A 20588-nucleotide genomic window follows, 5' to 3' on the forward strand; every position below is an offset into this window, starting at 1 on the left:
GTTGAAATGGCCACTGAAGAAGCTCTGATTAACGCTCTGTTGATGAGAAAATTAACTTATATACACTTCATTATAAACCCGGCAGACCTCAAGGACCCAGACTTTTATGAAGCCGGGACCAGATGTCATCCAGCCACAGCCCCAATTAATCTCCGGGCCTTGTAACACGCCCCTAGAAACAAAACAAAAAAAACCCTGATTGGGTGTGGAGGGCAGAGACAGTGAGTAGAAAGCGAGGGTGAGAGATGCTATCCGGGGAGCAGCCGGCCCTGGCGAGTCTGCAGAGGGTAAGATAAGAAGGGGGTGTCTGCGCTGTAGCCCGGGTCTCAGAGAGGAGGCTGAGGTTATTCATTGCTCTGCCGTGAAAGCTTGAGAAGATTACCCGGAGCCTGGTTGGCAGTGATACAAGGGGGGACAGGCAGAGGGGGCCCCCACTCTCACCCCTTTGTTCCCCATCCATCTGCTTGAATCTCACAATGGCTCATCAGGACCAAGTATAGGGTGGAGGGGTGGAGCAGCAGAGGCTTGCAGAACGGGAGGAAGTGAGCGGATGGGGTGGGGCTGAAAGGGGGGGGGGGCAAACCTGCAAGACATTGGGAGGTAATGCGAGGCAGAGTGGGGAGAGTGGAGCTAAAAGGAGGGAGAGATAGTGCAGGATGGGGAATGAATCCTGGAGCACGGCGCTTGTTGAGATTGAATGAGCGGTGCCGTGGCTGACAAGCTCTGACAGACTACATCAGGAAAGGCCAGGGAGGCGGGGGTTCACATTGTTATTTTCTGGGAGGTAATGGGCTGGCAGCTCCTCTTCACTCTGAATAATCAGTACTTTGGTTAGACTCAGACACCACTTCAAACCATGATAAATACACCACTCCAAATCCTCGCCACCAAGAGGATAGCATTTGTCTCTAAATGCCTTGACCACCATATTTATCTTGTTGAGGAATGATCAGATGATGAAGGGGGCTTTCTTCCACCACACAGGTAATTATAGGTGTTTTTATACAGACAAAACATCAGTAACAGCTTACCTTTACAGCGGGGGGGAGGGGGGGCTTTCCCAGCAGTCCCACTGGGCTGATGGTGGTGAGGAATGGTGCTAATGGTGACATAGATCCACTTTATTCTTGTTGTGTCCCGATGGCAGCCGAGGAAATGTTTGCGCGCAGATACAATGAGCATGTTATTGTGCATGTTATTATCGTCGCCCTCACAACTCTCTGGTTCTTCGACGTAATTATTTATTCAACATGATGATAATTCACCGTAAGCTGCCACCGTAGTTGTTGATTCACTGCATACATTTCAGGGTGCAGGACTGCTGCAGGCCGTTCTTTAGGGGAAAGGAGGGCAGATCTCTTTATTCAAAGTGCAGCAGCTGGTTCTATTAATGGCAGTTCATCATAATGCAAGATTCACTTTCATAGTCCAAGAACTCGCACGATCCATCAGTGTTTCTGCATCGCAGAAAACTATAAATCTGCTAAATTCTGCAGACTGGAAGTCTTTTGGATAATGTTGACAGATTCAATCAGAAAAGGATCAAACCTGGATAGGTTTTTCTTTTCACCGTGTTGGTTCGGTAAGCCCTCCTGAAAAACTGACACTCGGGTCACCCCATCTTTTGATTGTTATCAGTGTAACTAGTTCACGTGTGACTGTATGAATAGCTAGAGGCTATTACACTGCTGAATATGAATAGCGGACCAATTACTTTGGCCCAGATGGAGCTGTGTGCTCCTCGGAGAACACGGCCTATCCTTGCCTAGCACCCTGCTTGGTAGTGAATGAAGAGGGGACATTAGGAGGGCTAATGAGGTACACAAATATAAATTTTCAAACCAATATCGCATTTTTGGATCAACTCGCAACTCACCGTCCTATCAAAAAACGGTTCGCCAGCTCCAACAGCGTTTGGATATGCGATTGTCAGCTAATTGCTGAGCTGACAATCGCTCAGATAAACTGTTAGCTAGATCGTCACTCGAATGCATCCAAACCTCGGAGGAGACCGTGCGCTGTTTAAGCATTTCAGCCGACCAAAACTGAGTAAATGGATGTTGTAGTTGAATCCCTCTCCGTCCCAGAGGAGCTTTTACTGGGACATTCCCAAAAGAATCCTATCTCAAACCAAGCCAGTGTAGCTGGCGCTCACACACACACACAGTGGACATATGGCCAATCTCCCATCGTCTGCTGTGCTATTTACGGCTCAGTAGCCTGTCATTTGTTTTGCCTCTCAGAAACCAGTATGACACCTGTTTGAATTCTCAATAAAAGGCTTTTTAATGTCTGGGGGAAAGCTGTTGTCACTTAATCTTTCTCTTTACATCACTAATTATTGGTACTTTTCTCATAAGATTGACAGTAAATGTTGTTGTTGATGGAAATTCGGGCTCGTAATGAATGTCAAGTCCGCTATCGAAAGTCAAAGAATCAAAAGGATTGTTGAGGCATCCGTGTGCTTTCTGAACATTAATTAAAGCAATGCTCCATTTCTTCTTCACGTACTGACAGCATGCTGTAGCTAAAATCTGATTATCAGTGTCACTATAGAGAAGCGCTAGCTGTGTAGCAGTATCACCAGTGTGGGGATCATTATTTAATCTTCTTGCTCCGCTGTCCACTTAATATTTTAAGCCTATCCCAGCATGCATTGGGCAAAAAGCAGGAAAACTCCATAGCCAGTGCTGCAATTCCTTCTGGTGTTATTTGATATGCACAATGTATACTTATGAAAATGTATGCTCTCTAAATCACCCAAACACATTTGATTAAAACTACTTTTAATTGAATGTGCCGGATTCATCCGGGCTGTGATTGGCTGGACTTTGTCCAGAGTGTGCTCCGCCTCTCGCCCGGTGTGAGCTGGATGCGCTCCAGCCCCCTGTGACTCTGCTTATGATAAGCAGGTATACATAATGGATGGATGGAGAGATGGAAATTTAACGTGGTCTGATTAACACAGGCTTTCACATGGAATATGATTATGTGCTTATTGATTTTATTCATAACAGGGAAAATGGAAATTGGGCCAATCTCAAGGTTGTTCCTTAAATAAGAGCCAAACTACTAATACTTAAAGTCACAGTGGAGCAGCAGTTAGAGCGTCTTTATCTTGTGTAAGGACTTGTTTTTCAAGGTGAGGCGTAGTTATACGAGAGGAATTCGATCACCTCACTCGCCCGAGTTGTTAGATCAGGAGGCGCCGGGCGAGGGACAAGTTAATACATTTGGAGCAGAACCAAGACCGAAACACTAACCTGTGCTCTGCTACGTTCCCACCAGCTAACGGTCAAGTGCAGTTGACAGCAGTTTAGCAGTTTAAACAGCAGTTTAGCTCTTCAAATCCCCAAATCACATATTGTATTCACCCCCAATCTTTATAATAGGAGGAGAAAAGAGGAGTTTTGATGTATAAATACGGCAGAAACAGGATTCTTTGACACATATTTGTCATAAACTAAGAGACAACTGAACAATAGGGACACAGGACTAGAACGTGACCTTTCTTTTATGTCACTGTGTCTTTAATGTTTAGTTCTGTTTATTTGTTTTTAACTCCCAGAAGACCAAAAATATGTCTTAGGCATCATGTTGTGTTCACTACAATCTGTCACTAGAAAGTGTCATTCCTGCCGATTTGCACTTTAATGGCTAAAAGGACAACTGTGAGAGTCACATCAGATTTTAATTAGTCCGTAATCAATACCTCCGGACCCTGGGGTTCTGTCCTCTGTGTTTTTTTTTCTGGGACTTTGAGGGTTTTAGCACTCTGGGGTGTGTTTAAAATCCAACCTACCGTTGTTTTATGCTGATTCCAGCATGTTTTTTTTGACTGAGCATATTTAAATTCCTGGCACAGAGGAGCATTTAAATCTCCATGTAGGGAAATAAAACACTTTATATTACAGGGTGCAAATTCCCTCATCATTTCTTTGACAGTTTCCTGGAAAGAACAATATAATTTTGTACTTACAGGGAAAATGGAGAATTCTCTGAGACAGGTATTTTAGTTAACATAGTTTATGAGCAGTAGTTGAAATAACTGCTTCATTTAAATAAAACTATAATTTCACAGCTAAGTAGATACGTTTGATGAAACATCTGAAAAGGTTAACATTTTTGGAGACTTTCTTTTTGCCGTCTGTATGTGCCGTAGTATGTGTAAAATACTGACTACAGTCCTGCATACAATCTGTTTACATGTGAACGGTTTAACGGAGTCACGGTGGGTCACACTATGTAAATATGTATCTCTGTGACCTAACTGAGTTCAGTTCTAACCTGAAATTCAATCGACCCAGAGTGATACGCTCATGAGCATGAGGCTGAAGAAAGGAATCATCCTTAACCTCACCCTTACACCCCTGATCAATACCAGGAAGAAGAAAAAGACTTCACAGTTTCACTTCCTGTGTTTGTAATGACCCTTTTCTTCATTAATATGACAGCAACTCTTTGTTCTGAGATCAAAGGTTGTTTCCAGAATGAAACAGATATTTGCTCAGAGCTCTGTGAACCATAGGAGGAGAATGAACCGGGGCCCAGGAGGCTGGAGCGCCCTGGATGTGGAATCATCTTTTGTAACGGTGCTGAAATGCCTCCTTCCTCCACTGGCTATGAAAGCAGGAGGCAGCCACAGCCCCGGAGCAGCTAATAGAAAGAAAGAAAGGACAAAAAGATCCTCTGGAATCACGATTGGTGTTAGAAATGAGGGTAATAAACGGAAGGAAAGATGAGTTTGACATGGGCACAAAGAGGTATGTGGAAAATAGTACATCTTGACCATTATTATGGTATCATTATTATTATTTGCTTTTGTCTGCATGTGTGAAGCTTAGTTTATCATCGCCGTAGTGAAGCTGGCACACCAGAACATGACGCCAGTGCGTGGTGCGCGTTGTGCTCCGCAAGTGGTCGTTCCGCTTGGTCCTGCACCTCTGAATTGTTCCGCTTAGTCAGGGAACGACCGTAGTAGCCTGTCTCTTTAAGGCCTGGCAGTCCTGACGGCTCGTTTAAAAGGAAGTTTCTGAATATGGGCTGTGTGCATTTGTCATTTATATTTTAAAAGTATTTATATAGCACGGAGACCTGCTTTATAACCAAAAAGATCAATCTTAACTTTCTACAATATGGGACCTTTAAAGTCTAATAGTTGATCCATCCGTCCATCACTCTACCTCTGCAGACTTTGCTGCTCTTTAACGTCACACTATTCTTTCTAAAATAATGATAATAAAAATTGCAAAAGTTCACAATATACAACATAAACATTTGACCTGATGATGTCGCTAGATGAAAGGTTAACGGATCAGCAAAGTTTTTACAATTGATCCTGATGAGAATGATGAATGTCTGTACAAAATCATTTTCCAATCCATTAGCTAGCTGAGGCATTTCCGTGTGGATCAGAGTGGTGGACGGACCGACATTGACTGCCATAGAGCCAAACTGCTAGCGTGGCTAAAAAGTGCTTCGACAAACCAACAAACTATCTTGCTCTGCAGATCTTTAATGGGTGAGATCCATACCGAGCAAAGCTTCCTCTCCTCTTCCTCTGCACTTTGGACGATCATATGGCCACCAACAGAGGAGACGTGCTGTAGAACCGCTACCTGTCGTGGAGGGAACAGGATGCGATGCTCAGGTTTAGAGTGTCACCCTCAGGCCACAGAGTGCTGAGTCAGTCGCCACTGACAAGGTCTCCTCTCCCTGCAATCACCCTGACAGCTGAATTATTCATTAAAGGAGGGGAAAGCACAGGGGACCCTGCTAATTTCTCAATGGGATTGTTGGCTGTCCTCACAGTAAGCTGTCCAATGATAAGACAAGCGTCACAGCATCGGCCCGATATGATCTGAGGGTGATCTGAGGGTGTTTCAGACCCTTCGCAGATTTATTGAGTGCACTCCCACCATCGGATACGTCCAAAAAAGCGGCTCAAGTTGTTTTAAAAGGTTGGGAACTTTGCCAGTTGTCGTCATGAAACAAGTGCGTCTATGTCCGTGTCCTTTCATAACTGGCAGCGAGCCAGCGAGGCATGCAGAGGTTAACTTAGCATATGACATTCTCTACAGCACCGAATCCCCATAATGAACTAAATCCTGTTAAAGTGAGAGCGTACGGGGAGGGAGGCCACCGGTTTGAACATGACACATTACTGTTTTTCATCTCCGACTATTCCACTTACAGAGTAGCAGTGCAGGCGCGGGAGAGATCAATAATCTGTATGAGATAATGAAATAAATCATTAGAGCTTAAGAACCCACACTGGTTGCTGCCGAAACTAGTGGAGAGTCCTTTGATACCAATTAAAAGGAAATAGGAAAACCAAATGTCACACAAATTTAATGCAAGTACACCACAAAAGATTATTTTATTAAATTACAAGTGAGAGAGCACAGGAAACAATACAGAACACACGTCTTTTCCATTATCATTTAATCATTTATCAATTTCTTATGACCAGAACGACCCTGAATCGAGTTACATATCGCACATCTATCAGAAAGGTTCAATATTTACAAGGTCAGTGGTATCAAAAGTCATGTTCCCATGAGATGTGTAGAGGCCGATATTCTTCACTGTAATGCACAGCTCAGAGACATCATGGCCCGTCAAACCCAAACAGTTTCACCGTTTACCCTCAAGATGAAGGCTTAGAAAAAGGAAAGAAAAAGGTATATAAAAGGTGTGTACCATTTGCTGTAGCCTTTTTACCTTTTACATTACAAGTTGTTGTCCATTAGTCTCTTGCCTTCATGTGTTTTGGCATTATTTGTTCTAACAGTTTAATAATATATTTCATGTCTTTAGAGTGTATGAAAATCATTGGGGCGTGAAACGTTGTGATTCACTTCATGAAAGAGCGAGACCCTCTCCAGCATTACTAATAATTTATTTGGACTGCAACACCCCCCCCCCCCCCCCCAAATATTTCAAAATAATATAAGAGTAGCGCATTGGTACAATTTGTGCTAACACTATAATATAGCCTGTGGTTTAAAGGGTACATTTGTTTGAGCTATCAAAAAAATATTTCCTACTCAGGGGAATGTAAACAGGGGAAGAAAACAAGACTCTGGGTAACAGACGAGATGAGCGTACGAGACAAAATACGGTTTAAAATATTGTTTGTACAAGGACATTAAGTCTTTCTGTCATGATCATTTACATTGTTCCTCTGCACTGCTTCCCTCATTGAATTTCACTGAAAAACAGATACTTAAAGGTGAGACACAAATACACATACACAGGAGTATTTAACGCTGAAGGCATTCAACACCACCTTCGAAAGCCTTTTAATGCTCTTCGAGAAGATACGGTGTTCATGATCAGCGGTATAATGCAGACTCAGCAGCATATAAAAATCTGTTGTTCCAGTATGTTAGAAAGACTGCATCCATTTGTTCCTTTATCTCCGGTTTTCTTCATTTCATGCATATCTTTACATCTGTTTATGGGGAAGATAAAGGGTGCAATATGCTCATTTCCTCCGAATGTATAGATCTAAACACCCCCCAGCTCTCTAATGCTACCTGTTTCTACTAATTACACAGCGAGCATCTTGCCACATTTGTTTGTCACCTCTTTCCGCTTTAAATACCTGTTTCATGCCTACAGAGAGAGTGAGCGAGCTATACCTCTGGGGGCAGCGGCGTCAACAGGCGCAAAACCACAAATCACATATTTCTGCAGCCTCCCACTCCCAACATACACACACACACACACACAGGCGTGCGCTCAGAAAGAGGCCGACCTGTTTGCAAGCACGTTCACCCACAGCCTCGCAGCAACAGATGGACGGCCTTGAGGCAGAGCCTGAGAGACTTGTGTGAGGGTAGCGCTGCCAATTGATTGCTAAGATCAGGTGTGCGTCTGCACAAAGGCACCTCCTGCTCTTTTCAAGTATCGGGGCTATACTCGCCTCGGGACAAATGGAGACAGAAAACAACAGTGGCATCTGTGGCAGGTAATGATCCCTTGACCAAAAATCTGGATAATGACACACCCCGACCATTTGTTGCAGTTAAAATCACTGTTGCTCCACGTGTGTCCTCCAGCAACATGTGCCGGAGCTGCGAGAGCGGCTTGGTCGAGTTACAGCCGTAGATCAGCAGTCAGCCGGTGTTGGAGTCGAGCCAGTTGACAGCAAGGCCAGCTGAAACGGTGTCAGCTTTTATCTGCTGCTGATCCAACCTGCAACCATAAATTGGGCTGCGCACATTGCATTAGGTCAAAGGTGGATTAGAGCACACTGCATCAGATAATGAGCATATTAATCTTTTTCTGAACCGTATTTCACTGAGAGCAGCATTTTATATTCTTCATTTGTCCTGTAAAACGCCGTCACTCACTCAAAACAATTAACTTGTGTCAAAAGAAGAGACATTTGTCCACCAAAGCCACCGTAGTGTCATGTCCCCTTATCGTTACTAAAAGCGTCTAATCTCTATTTTTCTGAAAATAATGTTTTAAATGACAAGGTGAAAGGAGTCACTTGTAGTGATGGACAATCACAATTTACACCGAGTGCACGGTGCACCAAGCCTGACTGACCTCGGTTGTAGCACCATTTCGTCTCAAGAAACACACTTCTATCCAAAGCGCACTCTAACTTCTCCCTTCAAACAAGCTGGGAAAGATACACATTGCACATAACATACTGGTCTTTTTTATTTTTGCTAGTGTCGTTCATGCCCATAAACTAGGTACTAGCCTACGTTTGAGCATTCCCATGCAGCGCTCAACGCTGTTCCTTGTTGTTGCATGCGTTTTGTTGTAGTTGTACTCTTGTGCAGTTCTCGCGGCGATGACAGGTGTCATTAGCCACCGCTTCAGTAGTAATCCACTATCTCCGAGGGGAAGATCCCTGCCTCAAATTCCTGACATAATGCACTCTCTCTGAGAATGTGAGCATCATGGGTCGACCCAGGCTGTCTTGGAACGAGGTCGACGATGGACCTGTACATTTGTTCCGTGTCAGACGTGGCTTTGGAGACAAATGCGAGTATACCGTCAATGCATCCAACTGTTACGAACCTCTTGGCTCATCAAAAACTCAAGGAACTAACAAAAAGAAACTCTGAACCAAGCCTAAGCTCAAAACTGCTGCTGAGGCCAGAAGCTGGAAGGAGACAGAGTGAGCTGGACTTTCTATTCCCTCTTCATTGGCTTTCTTCAATCAGGCCCCAACCAGGTTCACCTGAGAGGAAACACAGGTAAACATGAGTTAAAGTATGTACACATCACAGCCAGCAAAGGGGGGGGGACAGCATAAAATCTGAACGCAATCAGCACCTGCATGCAGGGCGGGGGACAGCACTGTTTCTGTCCAGTACATGCTGTAGTTGAGGGGAGAGCTCTTCAATTAACTCAAACAGGGCTCGCCTGCCAAAGCGAAACCTCTCAATCAGCTCACCGTCTGAATAGATGTCCGGTGGGTTTGTCCGAACTCTTTCTGGTCTTAATGTCCTTTCACTATTTATTCTGTGAACAAGATCGTTGCTTTTCTTTTCTGGTTTTGTGATCTTTATTTTTGGATTTTGCAACTCAGGCCTGCATACTAAGTTACACACAGGTGACTTAACAGCAGCTTAAAAGGTGATAATATAGTATAATATAATAAGTATATATGGAACTGTGTCAGTGAGACAGAAGTCACTAGAATTGTGTCTTTTTGTGTCATTTCTAAAGACATACATAAAGTAACCCAATAATACGTATTATATCCCCTACAGCTGACTGAATATATTCCCGTAATACAAAGTTTCCACAGTTTGTTTACAGGTTTCTATTCATATTAAGAACATTGTATGTACCACTAATGTATGTCTTAATACAATACTCTTATGTGAGTAAGAAACCATTTAGAAATGAAAAAAAATGCACCAATATCCAAACACAGATATTTGCCTTACCATACACAAAACACATCTATTTGCACAAAATATTTTGGATCACTCAAAAGATATTTGACTGCTGTGTGAAAGCAACAACAAATGCGTGAATGTTTGTGAGAAAATGAGACCTTTGATAATCGCAATAAGTGTTTTGAGAGTCATGATTTTCATTAGAAGTGCAGCAGTTTGTTACCTGCGATATCGGACTGAAAACAGGTGTTTGAAAAGTAATCACAGCGTGCTGAGACAAACCAATCATATCACCACCTGTTCACTAAAAGCTCGACTGACATGTTGAAATACAATCTCCACCTGGCTGCGAATGATCCCATGTCATGTTTCCCCACAATGCCACTGTGGCGCGGCTCAGACGTGCACCCCGCTACCCCTGGACTCAAACATCAACCAACAGGGTCTCCCCTTGATCCCCTCTCCTCTCCTCTTGCTTTAGTAAACACGATAATAGCGGCGCGGTGTTCGTGTGGGCTCCATGTTAACACTGTGGCTGTCAAAGGCCATCATGCCCCTTCAAAGGATGATGGCTCTCTAAAGTGGGCTCTCTCGGTAGCAGCCATTTTCCACTTGACTGGCCCCACACACGAGGGGGACTGGTAGCCCCTAGCAGCTGGGCAACTGGTCACTGGGGGTGGGGAGAAGGAGATGAATGGGCTGCATGTAAGGGGAGGGGGCTAATAGCAAGAAAGGAAGGGCGTCTATATGCATCGAGAGGTGTGTTTGGTATTTTGACCTAAAATATACCCTTTAATTTACCCTCTAAAACACTCCTGCTAATGCACTTACCGCTCAGGTGGGTTTACACATTTAGGTTGACCTGCTCGCTGTTACATTTTATGAAATATACGTACATGTCCACTCACTGGCATAAGGATGAAGCATCATTTTCTACGTCGGCTGAAACATTTTGTTGCTCGCCCCGAAAAGCCTGGCAGATCTGTTGCACTCCTTGATGAGAAACAGACTGCCAATATCTCATCAGAAGCTGGGAACAAAAGCCCGTCGGGCTGTTATGATATGAATGATAATTCGGCGAGTGCGTGTTTGCTCGGCCATATGGGCTTTGTGTCAACACTCCGGGTCCAGCCAGGTCTCGCTCGGGACCGGCAGAGCAGGATGCATTTTCATAAATCATTTCTTGACACCACATCAAGGTTATGTGGTTGGCAGTCTGTAGACTGTAAATTGCCTTTGCATTGACAATGCAAAGGAGCTCCGCTGGGATTTAAGTAGTTCAGTAGCTATTTATGGCCTGAAAATTAGGATGACCTTTTCCCAAACTGTGATAATGGTGCCTTTAATATAAACCAATTCACTGAAGTGAAACATCTCATCACATACTGGAAAAGTGAACCACAGAAGCTTTATGCACACAGACGAGCTAGCTTTTGTTGCCCATCCATGATGCACGGGGGTGGATGCTACACACAGGGTGGAGGTAATAATTAGCTCACCACTGCAGGGTAACAAGTTAGCACCCCCCCGTCCTGCTCTGCAGCTCTGTAATTGGTCCCCTCATGTGGCACAGTCGGGCCCCAGAACAAAGGGTTCCCAGAGGGGGAATCTATGCTGACCCATGCTGAACCCTCCACAACAATGACAGGCAGGAAGCATTTACATATGCTGACAGACTTGTCTCTTCCTAGGGTGGAGTGCTAGGCACTTCATTAAAGCAACATCAATACCTGCTGATAGAAAACGAGGACTGGGCCCATGTGCATCGCTGTCTGCTCCGAGACACTATAGTGAAATGACATAGGGCTGTCACATCCAATTTCAAATAAATGGACGGCATTTATTAGATGGGGTGTATGTGTGTGTGTGTGTGTGTGTGTGTGTGTGTGTGTGTGTGTGTGGAAATTGATGGGAGAGATGCTGTCTGAGCTGTGCATGTCTGTGAATTGTCTGCATGCATCAGCAATTGGTTTACCCGCAAGCTGTTCACCTGAACATCAGCTGCCAAAATCTGTCGGCCTGTGGGTTCACCCGAGCAAATTTCCACACTTTCTGAGCGTTGTTTTGTGTTTTTTTTGTCGACAACAACAACAACAAAACACACTACCTTTCTTTTTCTGTGGTCAAACGTTAACTTGGTGAACCTCGCATTCGTGCCTCAGAACGAGAATATGGCGCAAAGTGAGACACAGGTGATATATCTGTCGATTCAGCGGGAGTGCAGGTGGGTTCACTCATTCATTGCCTCGTGGCACTGTGAATTTATTCTCTTATCCCGTTAAGGGACGGGTAAATCCTCCTTCCATTTGACACGCTGCTCATTTAGCTGGCACCGTGGCTGGCTGGAGGGGGAGGGGGCCTGTGGGGGAGCAGCGGTGATGGGTGCGGGGGGGCTCTTTGGGAGGTGCCGTCCTGAGCAGATGGACCTTTCTGTGGCGTAGTAAGTGGAGTCTTCACATGGCAGAGGAGACTGCAGGATCTCACAGGACCGGGACTGAGCATCCAGGTGGCCACAGCTCCTCCTGACCAGCTGGAGGAGCGGTGGGACCATCTGACACACGCAGGAAAATGATACACTTTTCTTTGCCGCTTTGTTTTGTCTCGACACAAAGGCCCTGAGCCAATCAAGGAATTCAGCTAATGAAGCTTAGAGGAAATCCTTTTGATTACATATAAGCATTCAATGTCATGTTCACAATAGCGTTAACAGGCAGTCTTCAGGTGCACACTCCCAGTTCAATGAGCATAAACACAAATTCCTTTTTTAATGTCAAGACAAAAACATAAAAAGGTATTGTTTGATTTCATTCAAAGGCATTCCTCAAATCAACAACCGACCGCAGTGATTCTGTGCAGCTTACACATGCTGCAATGTAGATTCAACAAATCCAAGTGAGAAAGTCCCATCTGTGCTTCTCCTCCACTGATCCCGGGCCCTAGAGGCTACACTGGGCTAATTGTGGCCCCATTTTCCCTTCCTTATCTTTTTGTTTTTACTCAGTGTCGGGGTCAAGGAAGCTCCCAAGTGACCAGCGGCAGGAGCAACAGCCATCGGCCCCCGCTGAGCATCAGTAATTAGAGCCCTCCTCCTCTCGGCCGGGGAACCTCTCGCTCTCCTTCTGAAGGGCAAGGGGGCAGGGAGGAGGAACAGCTGCTGATGGGAGAGCACTCTCTGGTTCCCATGGATGACCAGCGTCCCTCCGTCCTCCTGAGAGGATGTGCAGAAGCATCTTTGATTGGGATGATGGGGGCTTGGACCAGACACATTATAGGATCTGTCTGGCTTCTCTTGGGTCTTTCTCTTTCCTTTCTTTTTGTTTGTTATCACCATTTCCACGGCCAGTTGGTGATTTATTAATCTGTTGGTGGTTTATTATGGAAAGCATTTCAGTCTGTATTTGAACGGCAGTAATTCAAGACTCACAATTGCATCACTCGAGCAATAAATTACAATAAGTGGACTATAACATTAGCATGGCCTTTGTGAAGCTTGTAATGGTCTGTTTGATTAAAAATGAAACTACTGGACTATATAACGTTTTCAGAGGTGGTGACTAGATGTTCGGTACACACAGTGGTGGAAGATGTACTCTGATCCTTAACGTAAGTCAGAGTATCAAATACCACAATGTAAAAACTACTCTATTGCAAGAATAAGTCCTGCATGTTTGCACTAAAAGTATTAAACGTAAAAGTACTCGTTCTTCAGATAATAAAATAATGAATGTTACAGATGTAGACTGATTTATGAATCGAGGTTGAGTTTTTTATTTATACTTTGTTTAGATACGTTTAGATTTTTTAAATGTAAAATCTTAATTAGCAAAGTAACCGGTAGCTATATCTGTCAAATAAATGTAGAACAGTAAAAAGTACTGTATTCAACTCTGAAATGTCGAGGAGTAGAAGTGTGAAGTTGCATAAAATGGAAATAGTCAAGTACAAGTACCTCAAAATTGTAGTTCTTGAGTAAAACTACTTTGTTACTTTCCACTACTGGGTACACCTAACAATACAATAAATACACTATAAAAAAAAACAATTTAACAAGCTATTAAAGCTTTACAATGTTAGTATTTCCTGCAGGTGTTATGTTGTCCACTCCCTGAATGTTATAGGCACACACACAGTCTATACCCCACTGAGCTGGAGCTGGTAGGATGATACTACATGTAGCTGTCCATGTCCTAACTGTCTCTCTGTCATATTCACAGTAATGAAACGCATCAACAACCGGTTTTTATTATTTGCATGAATGTTTAAATTTAAAGAGAAACATCCCGTGTTAGAGGTGTATTAATGTCAGCATTAAATCTTTAGCTTACATGTGTAACATAAATTTGAACTTTATTTTTTCAAGTGCACTGTATAAATAGATTTCATGAGCAGGGATTTGTGGTCACAGTGTTTCCTGCAGAATGTGGATTGACAGGTTTTAATAGATAGAAGTGTGCTTGCGCCATCTAGTGGGCAAATAAGCTAGCAGTTTCATGATCGGTGCAATGCACTTACTGGCCTGAAGGCACTGAATCAGAATCAACAAAAGATGCTGCTTCCAAGTGTGTCACTTCTTAAATCTAATACTAATACAAGTTAACAGCATTTCCCATCATAGTATATTAAATGACTAACACAAACATTGAAAAAGTTAAGTGCAAACATGGTGTAAAAATCATCAAACATCACTTCTTTGACAAACGACTGAGAATAACAGACTCTTGAGTCCTACAGAAGAACCTCTAAGGAGTTGTTTGACATTTTGAGAAGTTAGAAGAAAAGATTGATTCCACTCTCGTGTTTATATACTAAATATGCAGCTATAGAGCCAGCAGCTGGTTAGCTTAGCATTAAGACTGAAAACAACTAGCCTGGCTCTATCAAGTTGAAGAAAGATCTACTTACCAACACCTCTGAACTTAAATAAAACACATTACAACTGTGTTGATCATCAATACATAGTTAGAGTACGCAAGTTCACAACCACAACATTTTCACGTTTTGATTGTGCATGAATCATACAAGTTCAACAGGTTAATGATCTGATGATTAGTGGTCTGTAGGTGCTTGTAGGTACATTTGTTTACCTTTAAACCAGCCAAGCAGGCCGTTTTCTTTATGCTTAGCTACGTTAATGGACTCCTCTAGCGCTGCACTTAACACACAGATACGAGAGTGGTGTTGATGTTTTCATCAACCTTTGTGAAAAGATTGAATAAGCACAAGCTAGTCCTTTAACTGAGAGTGTCTCCAGCCTCCTCAGTCATGTGGCTCTCACATGTCCTGTCATAAGGGACATTGGGTGCTGCAGAAGTCCCCTGACTTAAACAGCCCGTAGACGTTAATCAGAGGGAACATGGTGACCGAGCCGACGAGCGAGCCCATCTGTTGTGCAGCTCCGCACCAGACCAGGGCGCTGTGGCTCCGGTCTCTCAGGATGACACCCACCATTACTTTGACATAAGACAGTGTCCCATTGAAGAACAGCCATGAGAGCACCTGGAGGGGGCAAAAGAACATAGTGGACTCATCTGAATGATGATCTGGGAAATGTTTAACATCGTTAGTGTCTGAAAAACCAATCAGGGTTTCATAATAACGGCCCAAACGTGTTTTACGTCATCAGTTATGAGAGTAATCAGAGTTGCTCAATACTCGGGTCTTTTGTAAAAGAGGGGTTGAACTTTGACACAGGTATATCCCTGATAAAGCCACGAGACATGTTTTCTGTGCATTGTCTGTCTACGCCACACGTCTCTTACACAACATGTTTGTGTCTCACTTACAATGATCATCTCTCCCGCCACAGACCCTTGAAGTAAAGGACATGGACTCATAGCTGCCATAGCCATGTTATAGCTGCCAAATCCTGTCCCCAGTGCCGCCAGCCCGCCAAGAAACACCAGTGACCTGAAAACAACAGAGGTTTGTTGTCAGCTTCCTCATTTCTAAAAATCCACTTCGAGGTGAAGGATAAGTTCTCTTTCAAAAGGATAGTTTGATTGACTTATATTATCCCACATAAACGATGTGCCCAGACATTCATCTGAGTTGCTCCTGTACTAGCTTCTCTGACTCAATACAATCCCTCAATCAGCATTTCCTTCATGTCTATCGGACAAAATAAAACGTGTTCCTGAGGTTTAGTTTCCATTAGACAAATTAGCGCAGGTACTTACGTTCAATACCAATAAAACTCATCTACTCTCTTTTTATGTTATTTTTTATTTTCTTAGCTGGAATATCTGCTGTCTACATTTCTAGAGCATTCAGTCCTCTCTGTCCAGTACAGGTCTGGAGCTTTGGGGTAATGGTGTTCGTTAAATGCAGCTAAAAAACTGAAATATCAATCGTTAGATATTATATCAAAATATTATCGGCGCTATCTTTTGGTTATGACAGTTATTACAAATGTTAAAGGGTTTTTGAATGAGGTTTTCCTCTGGAACAGAACCCGGAAGTTCAGATTTCACTTTGGCTCTTAAATTCAAATAAACTTTGGAATATATTTTTGCACACGGTGGAGTTTGGCCCCCATCACTTATACTGGAAAAGCATTAGAAAGGGGTCTCTTTAAGTATGGACAGGAGGACCTCTAACTGCAAGTAAACCTGTTTCAATGTTCAAATAGGCACCTGGCTATTGTTTTAAGGTGGACTGCTGTGAACCTGTGAACCTATCCTTTCATTAAAAATCAAAATCCATACAAGACTTTGTACCTGTTTTGGAAGAACATTGCAATGGTGCAAGCCACTGGGTTGGCCACTGATGCCAGAGCAGCAGAGAGGTGATAGGCCAGGCTCCCATAGGACATGCAGGAGTACGTCTGCACGGAGGGCAGCAGGCCGTTGGTTGCACAGTTGACCCACACCACCATGAAGTAGATGAAGGTCATCTGGTACACAGAGTGTTTCGGGCCAGCCAACAGAGGTTTGCTCGTGGCTGCCCCCTCACCCTGGCGCTTAACGCCCTCTCCATCGGTCTCTGCTCCGGGGTTCTCCAGACCGGAGCAGACAGATGCCACGGTGTCTCGCACGAGGTTTTCGGTAGAGTCGAATGTCCGAGGAAGCCTGTTCAGTGCAGCAAAAGCAGCCAGGCTTATGCACATCATGACTGCTAGGAGGACGAAAAACACCTCGGTGGAAAAGTTGGGAGGAAGATACTCCGTATGTGATGACCACAAGCTCCCGTTCGTGTGGTTTCCTGCAGTCTGAGACGAGTTAACACATTTGGCGATGCCAACACTTTGTGCCAGAGCGACTACGCCAGGAATGAATCCACTTAGCCCCTCTCCGATGAAGTATGTGGTGATGTATTTTGCTGGAAGCTGCATCATAAAAGGCAGGAAGGTAACCGAGGAGGTGCAGTCCACCAGAGAGAGGAAGAAGGTGATGATGAAGAAGGCGGTGCTACGCGATGCCCCTGCCACTATCGTAGTCTTGTCCCAGAAGAAGGCGAGCAAGACGCAGGAGAGCACGCCGATGGAGAGGATGCAGTAGATGACAACACGCTCTTTAAGGCGACCCGGGCACAGTTTGTGCATGAGAGTGACCAGCAGAGGTCCCAGGTTGGCCAGCTGGATGATGACTGTCAGGTAGGAGGGGAGCTCCCAGCCCTCCGGGAGAGTGTTGACGATGAGCGGCAGCTCCACCCACAGACCATTCACCGCCACCCAAGAGCCAAGGCCAAAGGCACAGGCCAGCACGTGGACGAGCAGAGCCATGGTGCAGCCGGATCAGTGAGAAGAAAGCTTGAAGAACAAGGAGAAGTCAGGAGCATTAAAAAAAAAAACTGTCAAACTATCGTAAAACCATTGTAATTTATTTAAACTAAAGTTACCACAAATGAGCAATGGGGTGTGGAAACCAGAATGTCTAGCCATGACAGCATGTGGGCTGTGGAGGTGTTGAAGGTGCAAAAGAAAGTGATGCAGGGTGCATGTCAGCTGTAGGAGGGGAGAGGCAGGAGGAACCACATAGGCCAGCTTATATAGCCCAAGGGCTTCGGTTAATCAGCTGACAGCCCTCCACCGTCAACCAAATGCCTACTGAGGTGGGCCAGAACAACTAAGAACAAATTAAATGTCAACAAATGTCAAACGAATATAGTTTTGTAGTAAAACAATACAATATTTCCCTCTAGTAAGGTCTAAGGTAGCATAAAAGTGTCTCAAAATCCTTGCTTGTTGGCAGAGGCAGTAAATCCGTGATAATTCATGAGAGCAAATGTCAGTTGAGGCCAGCTAGAGTTATTAAGTCCTTATCAGTAAACCCTAACAACTCGTGTGCATTAAAGGAACAAAGCAAGTCAAGGACGAGTTTCTTTCTTCGTAGATAAAACCAGTGGGAAATCAAGTCTCTCCTGACAGAAACTAACAGCAATATCATTTTTAGTTCACACCCACAGAGCGTCCCACATGTCTGAAGCAGCTGATACAATTTTCACATCCCCTTTTCACACGTTGTGGAGGAATCCGATTAACCATATGGGCTTCCGCGCTCTGCCTCTTGGCTCGCTTGTAGCTTCCACACTGATCCCATGATGATGTGCAAAAACAATACAGAAAATGTTTTCCATGTTGGTTCAAGAAACTGTCTCAAAGGCACTCTAACATGAACAGTATTATGTCTTTTTAATAATGTAATCACTTGAGATAATGGAAAGAAAGTGTGGTCATTCTCATGCTTTAGGAGAACATAAAATACAGTGTTTACCAAACTCTCACTGCTGATCCCACGAGCAAATAATCTGCCTTCTCGACATGGAAATGTACTTACAAGTTCCTCCAGTCCCTAGAAGCGTTGAAAACAACCTGCTGTCATCTTATAGAGGGGTCAGCAGCAGACCTGTTCTTACATACACACACTGATGAGAATCACACGGGGCTTCTGGGTAGGTCAGAGTCCACTCCGCTGTTGATCGGCTCCACGGTCTAACAGAGGGCAGTGTATCTCTCCGCCGAGCTTTCTTTACTGCACCCACCTCCTAATTAGGTCAAGTCAGGGCTGAAACACTCCAAGGTTCCCTTGACATTTTATCTGGCACACATCTGCCTCCCCCAGAAGGAAAATACAATTTGCTGGACTACAGTTGTTTTTGACTGGCCAAGCCTGCTATGCCCCCTACTGGCCCCAGCTGGATCTGGCACTGAGATGTCAAGGAGGTTCACTTGTCAACAGCAGTTTGTTGCACAAGACTCCAACCCTCAAACTCAAAGAGTTGCAAAATGATTCCAGGGAAGTAGACACGTCTTCACTCCTACTCAGTGATCGAAAGAGGCCACTGTCTTCATGTGAAAGCCCTCACCATCTGCCTCCTGTTGCGTTTCAGTGAGTCAGTCAAGTTCAACTGACAAAAGTGTTTGTATTGATTCTAGTGGCTCAGCATGCTCACTATGATACTGCTATCATGTTAATGTTGACCATTTTAACCACGTTACTTTAGCCTGCTGATAGGAACGTCATTAGTTTTGCAGGTATTTGGTCATAAAACAAAGCGCTGGACACATTCGGATTTTGACTTGATGAAAAGTTCAGAGTTCACCAAAATGTTTACAGGTCATCCTGGGGGAACATGAAAGTGTGTACCCAATCTCATGGCAATCCATCCAGTAGTTGTGGAGACATTTCACAGGAAACAGGGTTAATTGGGTTAATATTAACTTTTTATGTAGCTATCAATACAGATCTAATTGTATACAACTATAATATTGCATATATGCTACAATACAATGGAAGGAATTGTCTTAGCATTAAGCTATAGTACCAAAAAGAAGTAAGTGTACTCATGTGACAATAATCAGAAGTACCAGCAGTACTGTTGAGCCTACCGGCTCATTTCAGGCACTGTTCATTTATATTTATATACCTATTAATGTGACTTGAGCACAGATGTAATAAGTAACATTAACAATGCCTCTGTATCCCAGTGCGTGTCCCAGTAAACCAGCATAAACATGAATCCATAACAGGCTCACCTAAATGGAACGCAGTCGTTTTTAATGTTATCAGTTACACCCGCAACGTGTGAACATATCATGAAATGCAACGTTATTGTCAGTGTTTGCATCATGTGGTGTTCTTTGTGCTCATTATCTGGCAGACAGTTGTTATTGTCTATTGTTCTTTGCCTCACATGTTCTCACTTCTGCTTTTCACCACTTTGCTTCAGGCTACAGCGGTTTCCACAACACACACATTTGCTATTTTTCCACATACGTATTTAACTGAAACCAACAAACTAGTTTTCTAGCCTGTGGACTTTTACAACTCAAATAAGACTTATCTGCTGGAGGGTGCTCATTGTATAATTTCAGCACAACCCCAGTGACATTTAGCACTGCAATATTATACTACTAATAAAGATTATTTATACAAGTATAAAGCAAAATCTGATTACAAAGTTATTTACGGTGGGCAGGCATGAGGCAATACAATCATTCCAAATGTAAAATACACAAAGATATATATGTATTGTATATTATGTGTATTTGACATTATATTTTGGCTTTTTTAATTTAGTTTATTGTCTGATGCCATTTAGCATCTGTCACTGTCACAGGAAAAACAGCTACTCCACCACGACCATGTAGGCATCCTAAAACTACTGTGAGGGCAACTTGTCTTCGAACATAAAATCTGTTTCTTTGGAAATAGTAAAAACTTTCAAAATAAAAGTCTTTAGGGGCCATTCTTTAATTTTACTTTTGCTATTTTA

At 43.6% G+C, this 20588-nt stretch overlaps 1 protein-coding gene across 1 annotated transcript; it reads right to left on the bottom strand.

Annotated features, from left to right (window-relative positions):
• Nucleotides 1-14004: 14004 nt before the first annotated feature.
• On the bottom strand, nucleotides 14005-17897 carry slc52a3-1 (solute carrier family 52 member 3-1). The gene is made up of 3 exons (XM_076091928.1): nucleotides 16592-17897; nucleotides 15659-15782; nucleotides 14005-15371 (listed from the first exon to the last, which is right to left on the bottom strand). Exons 1-3 carry the CDS (start codon nucleotides 17593-17595, stop codon nucleotides 15159-15161), a joined length of 1341 nt encoding a protein of 446 aa, XP_075948043.1. The 5' UTR covers nucleotides 17596-17897; the 3' UTR covers nucleotides 14005-15158.
• Nucleotides 17898-20588: the final 2691 nt, after the last annotated feature.

This window comes from Anarhichas minor, unplaced genomic scaffold (genome assembly GCF_050575085.1).
Source record: "Anarhichas minor isolate MPS153535 unplaced genomic scaffold, ASM5057508v1 ptg000003l, whole genome shotgun sequence".
NCBI classification, from domain to species: domain Eukaryota; kingdom Metazoa; phylum Chordata; class Actinopteri; order Perciformes; family Anarhichadidae; genus Anarhichas; species Anarhichas minor.

Bases quoted from the DNA above. Each gene is read 5' to 3' on its own strand.
- slc52a3-1 (XM_076091928.1), bottom strand. From the start codon at position 17,595: ATGGCTCTGCTCGTCCACGTGCTGGCCTGTGCCTTTGGCCTTGGCTCT. The intron at 15,783-16,591 runs GTACAAAGTCTT...TGTTGTTTTCAG, and splicing joins GCAATGTTCTTCCAAAACAG to GTCACTGGTGTTTCTTGGCG. The intron at 15,372-15,658 runs GTAAGTGAGACA...TGCCCCCTCCAG, and splicing joins TGGCGGGAGAGATGATCATT to GTGCTCTCATGGCTGTTCTT.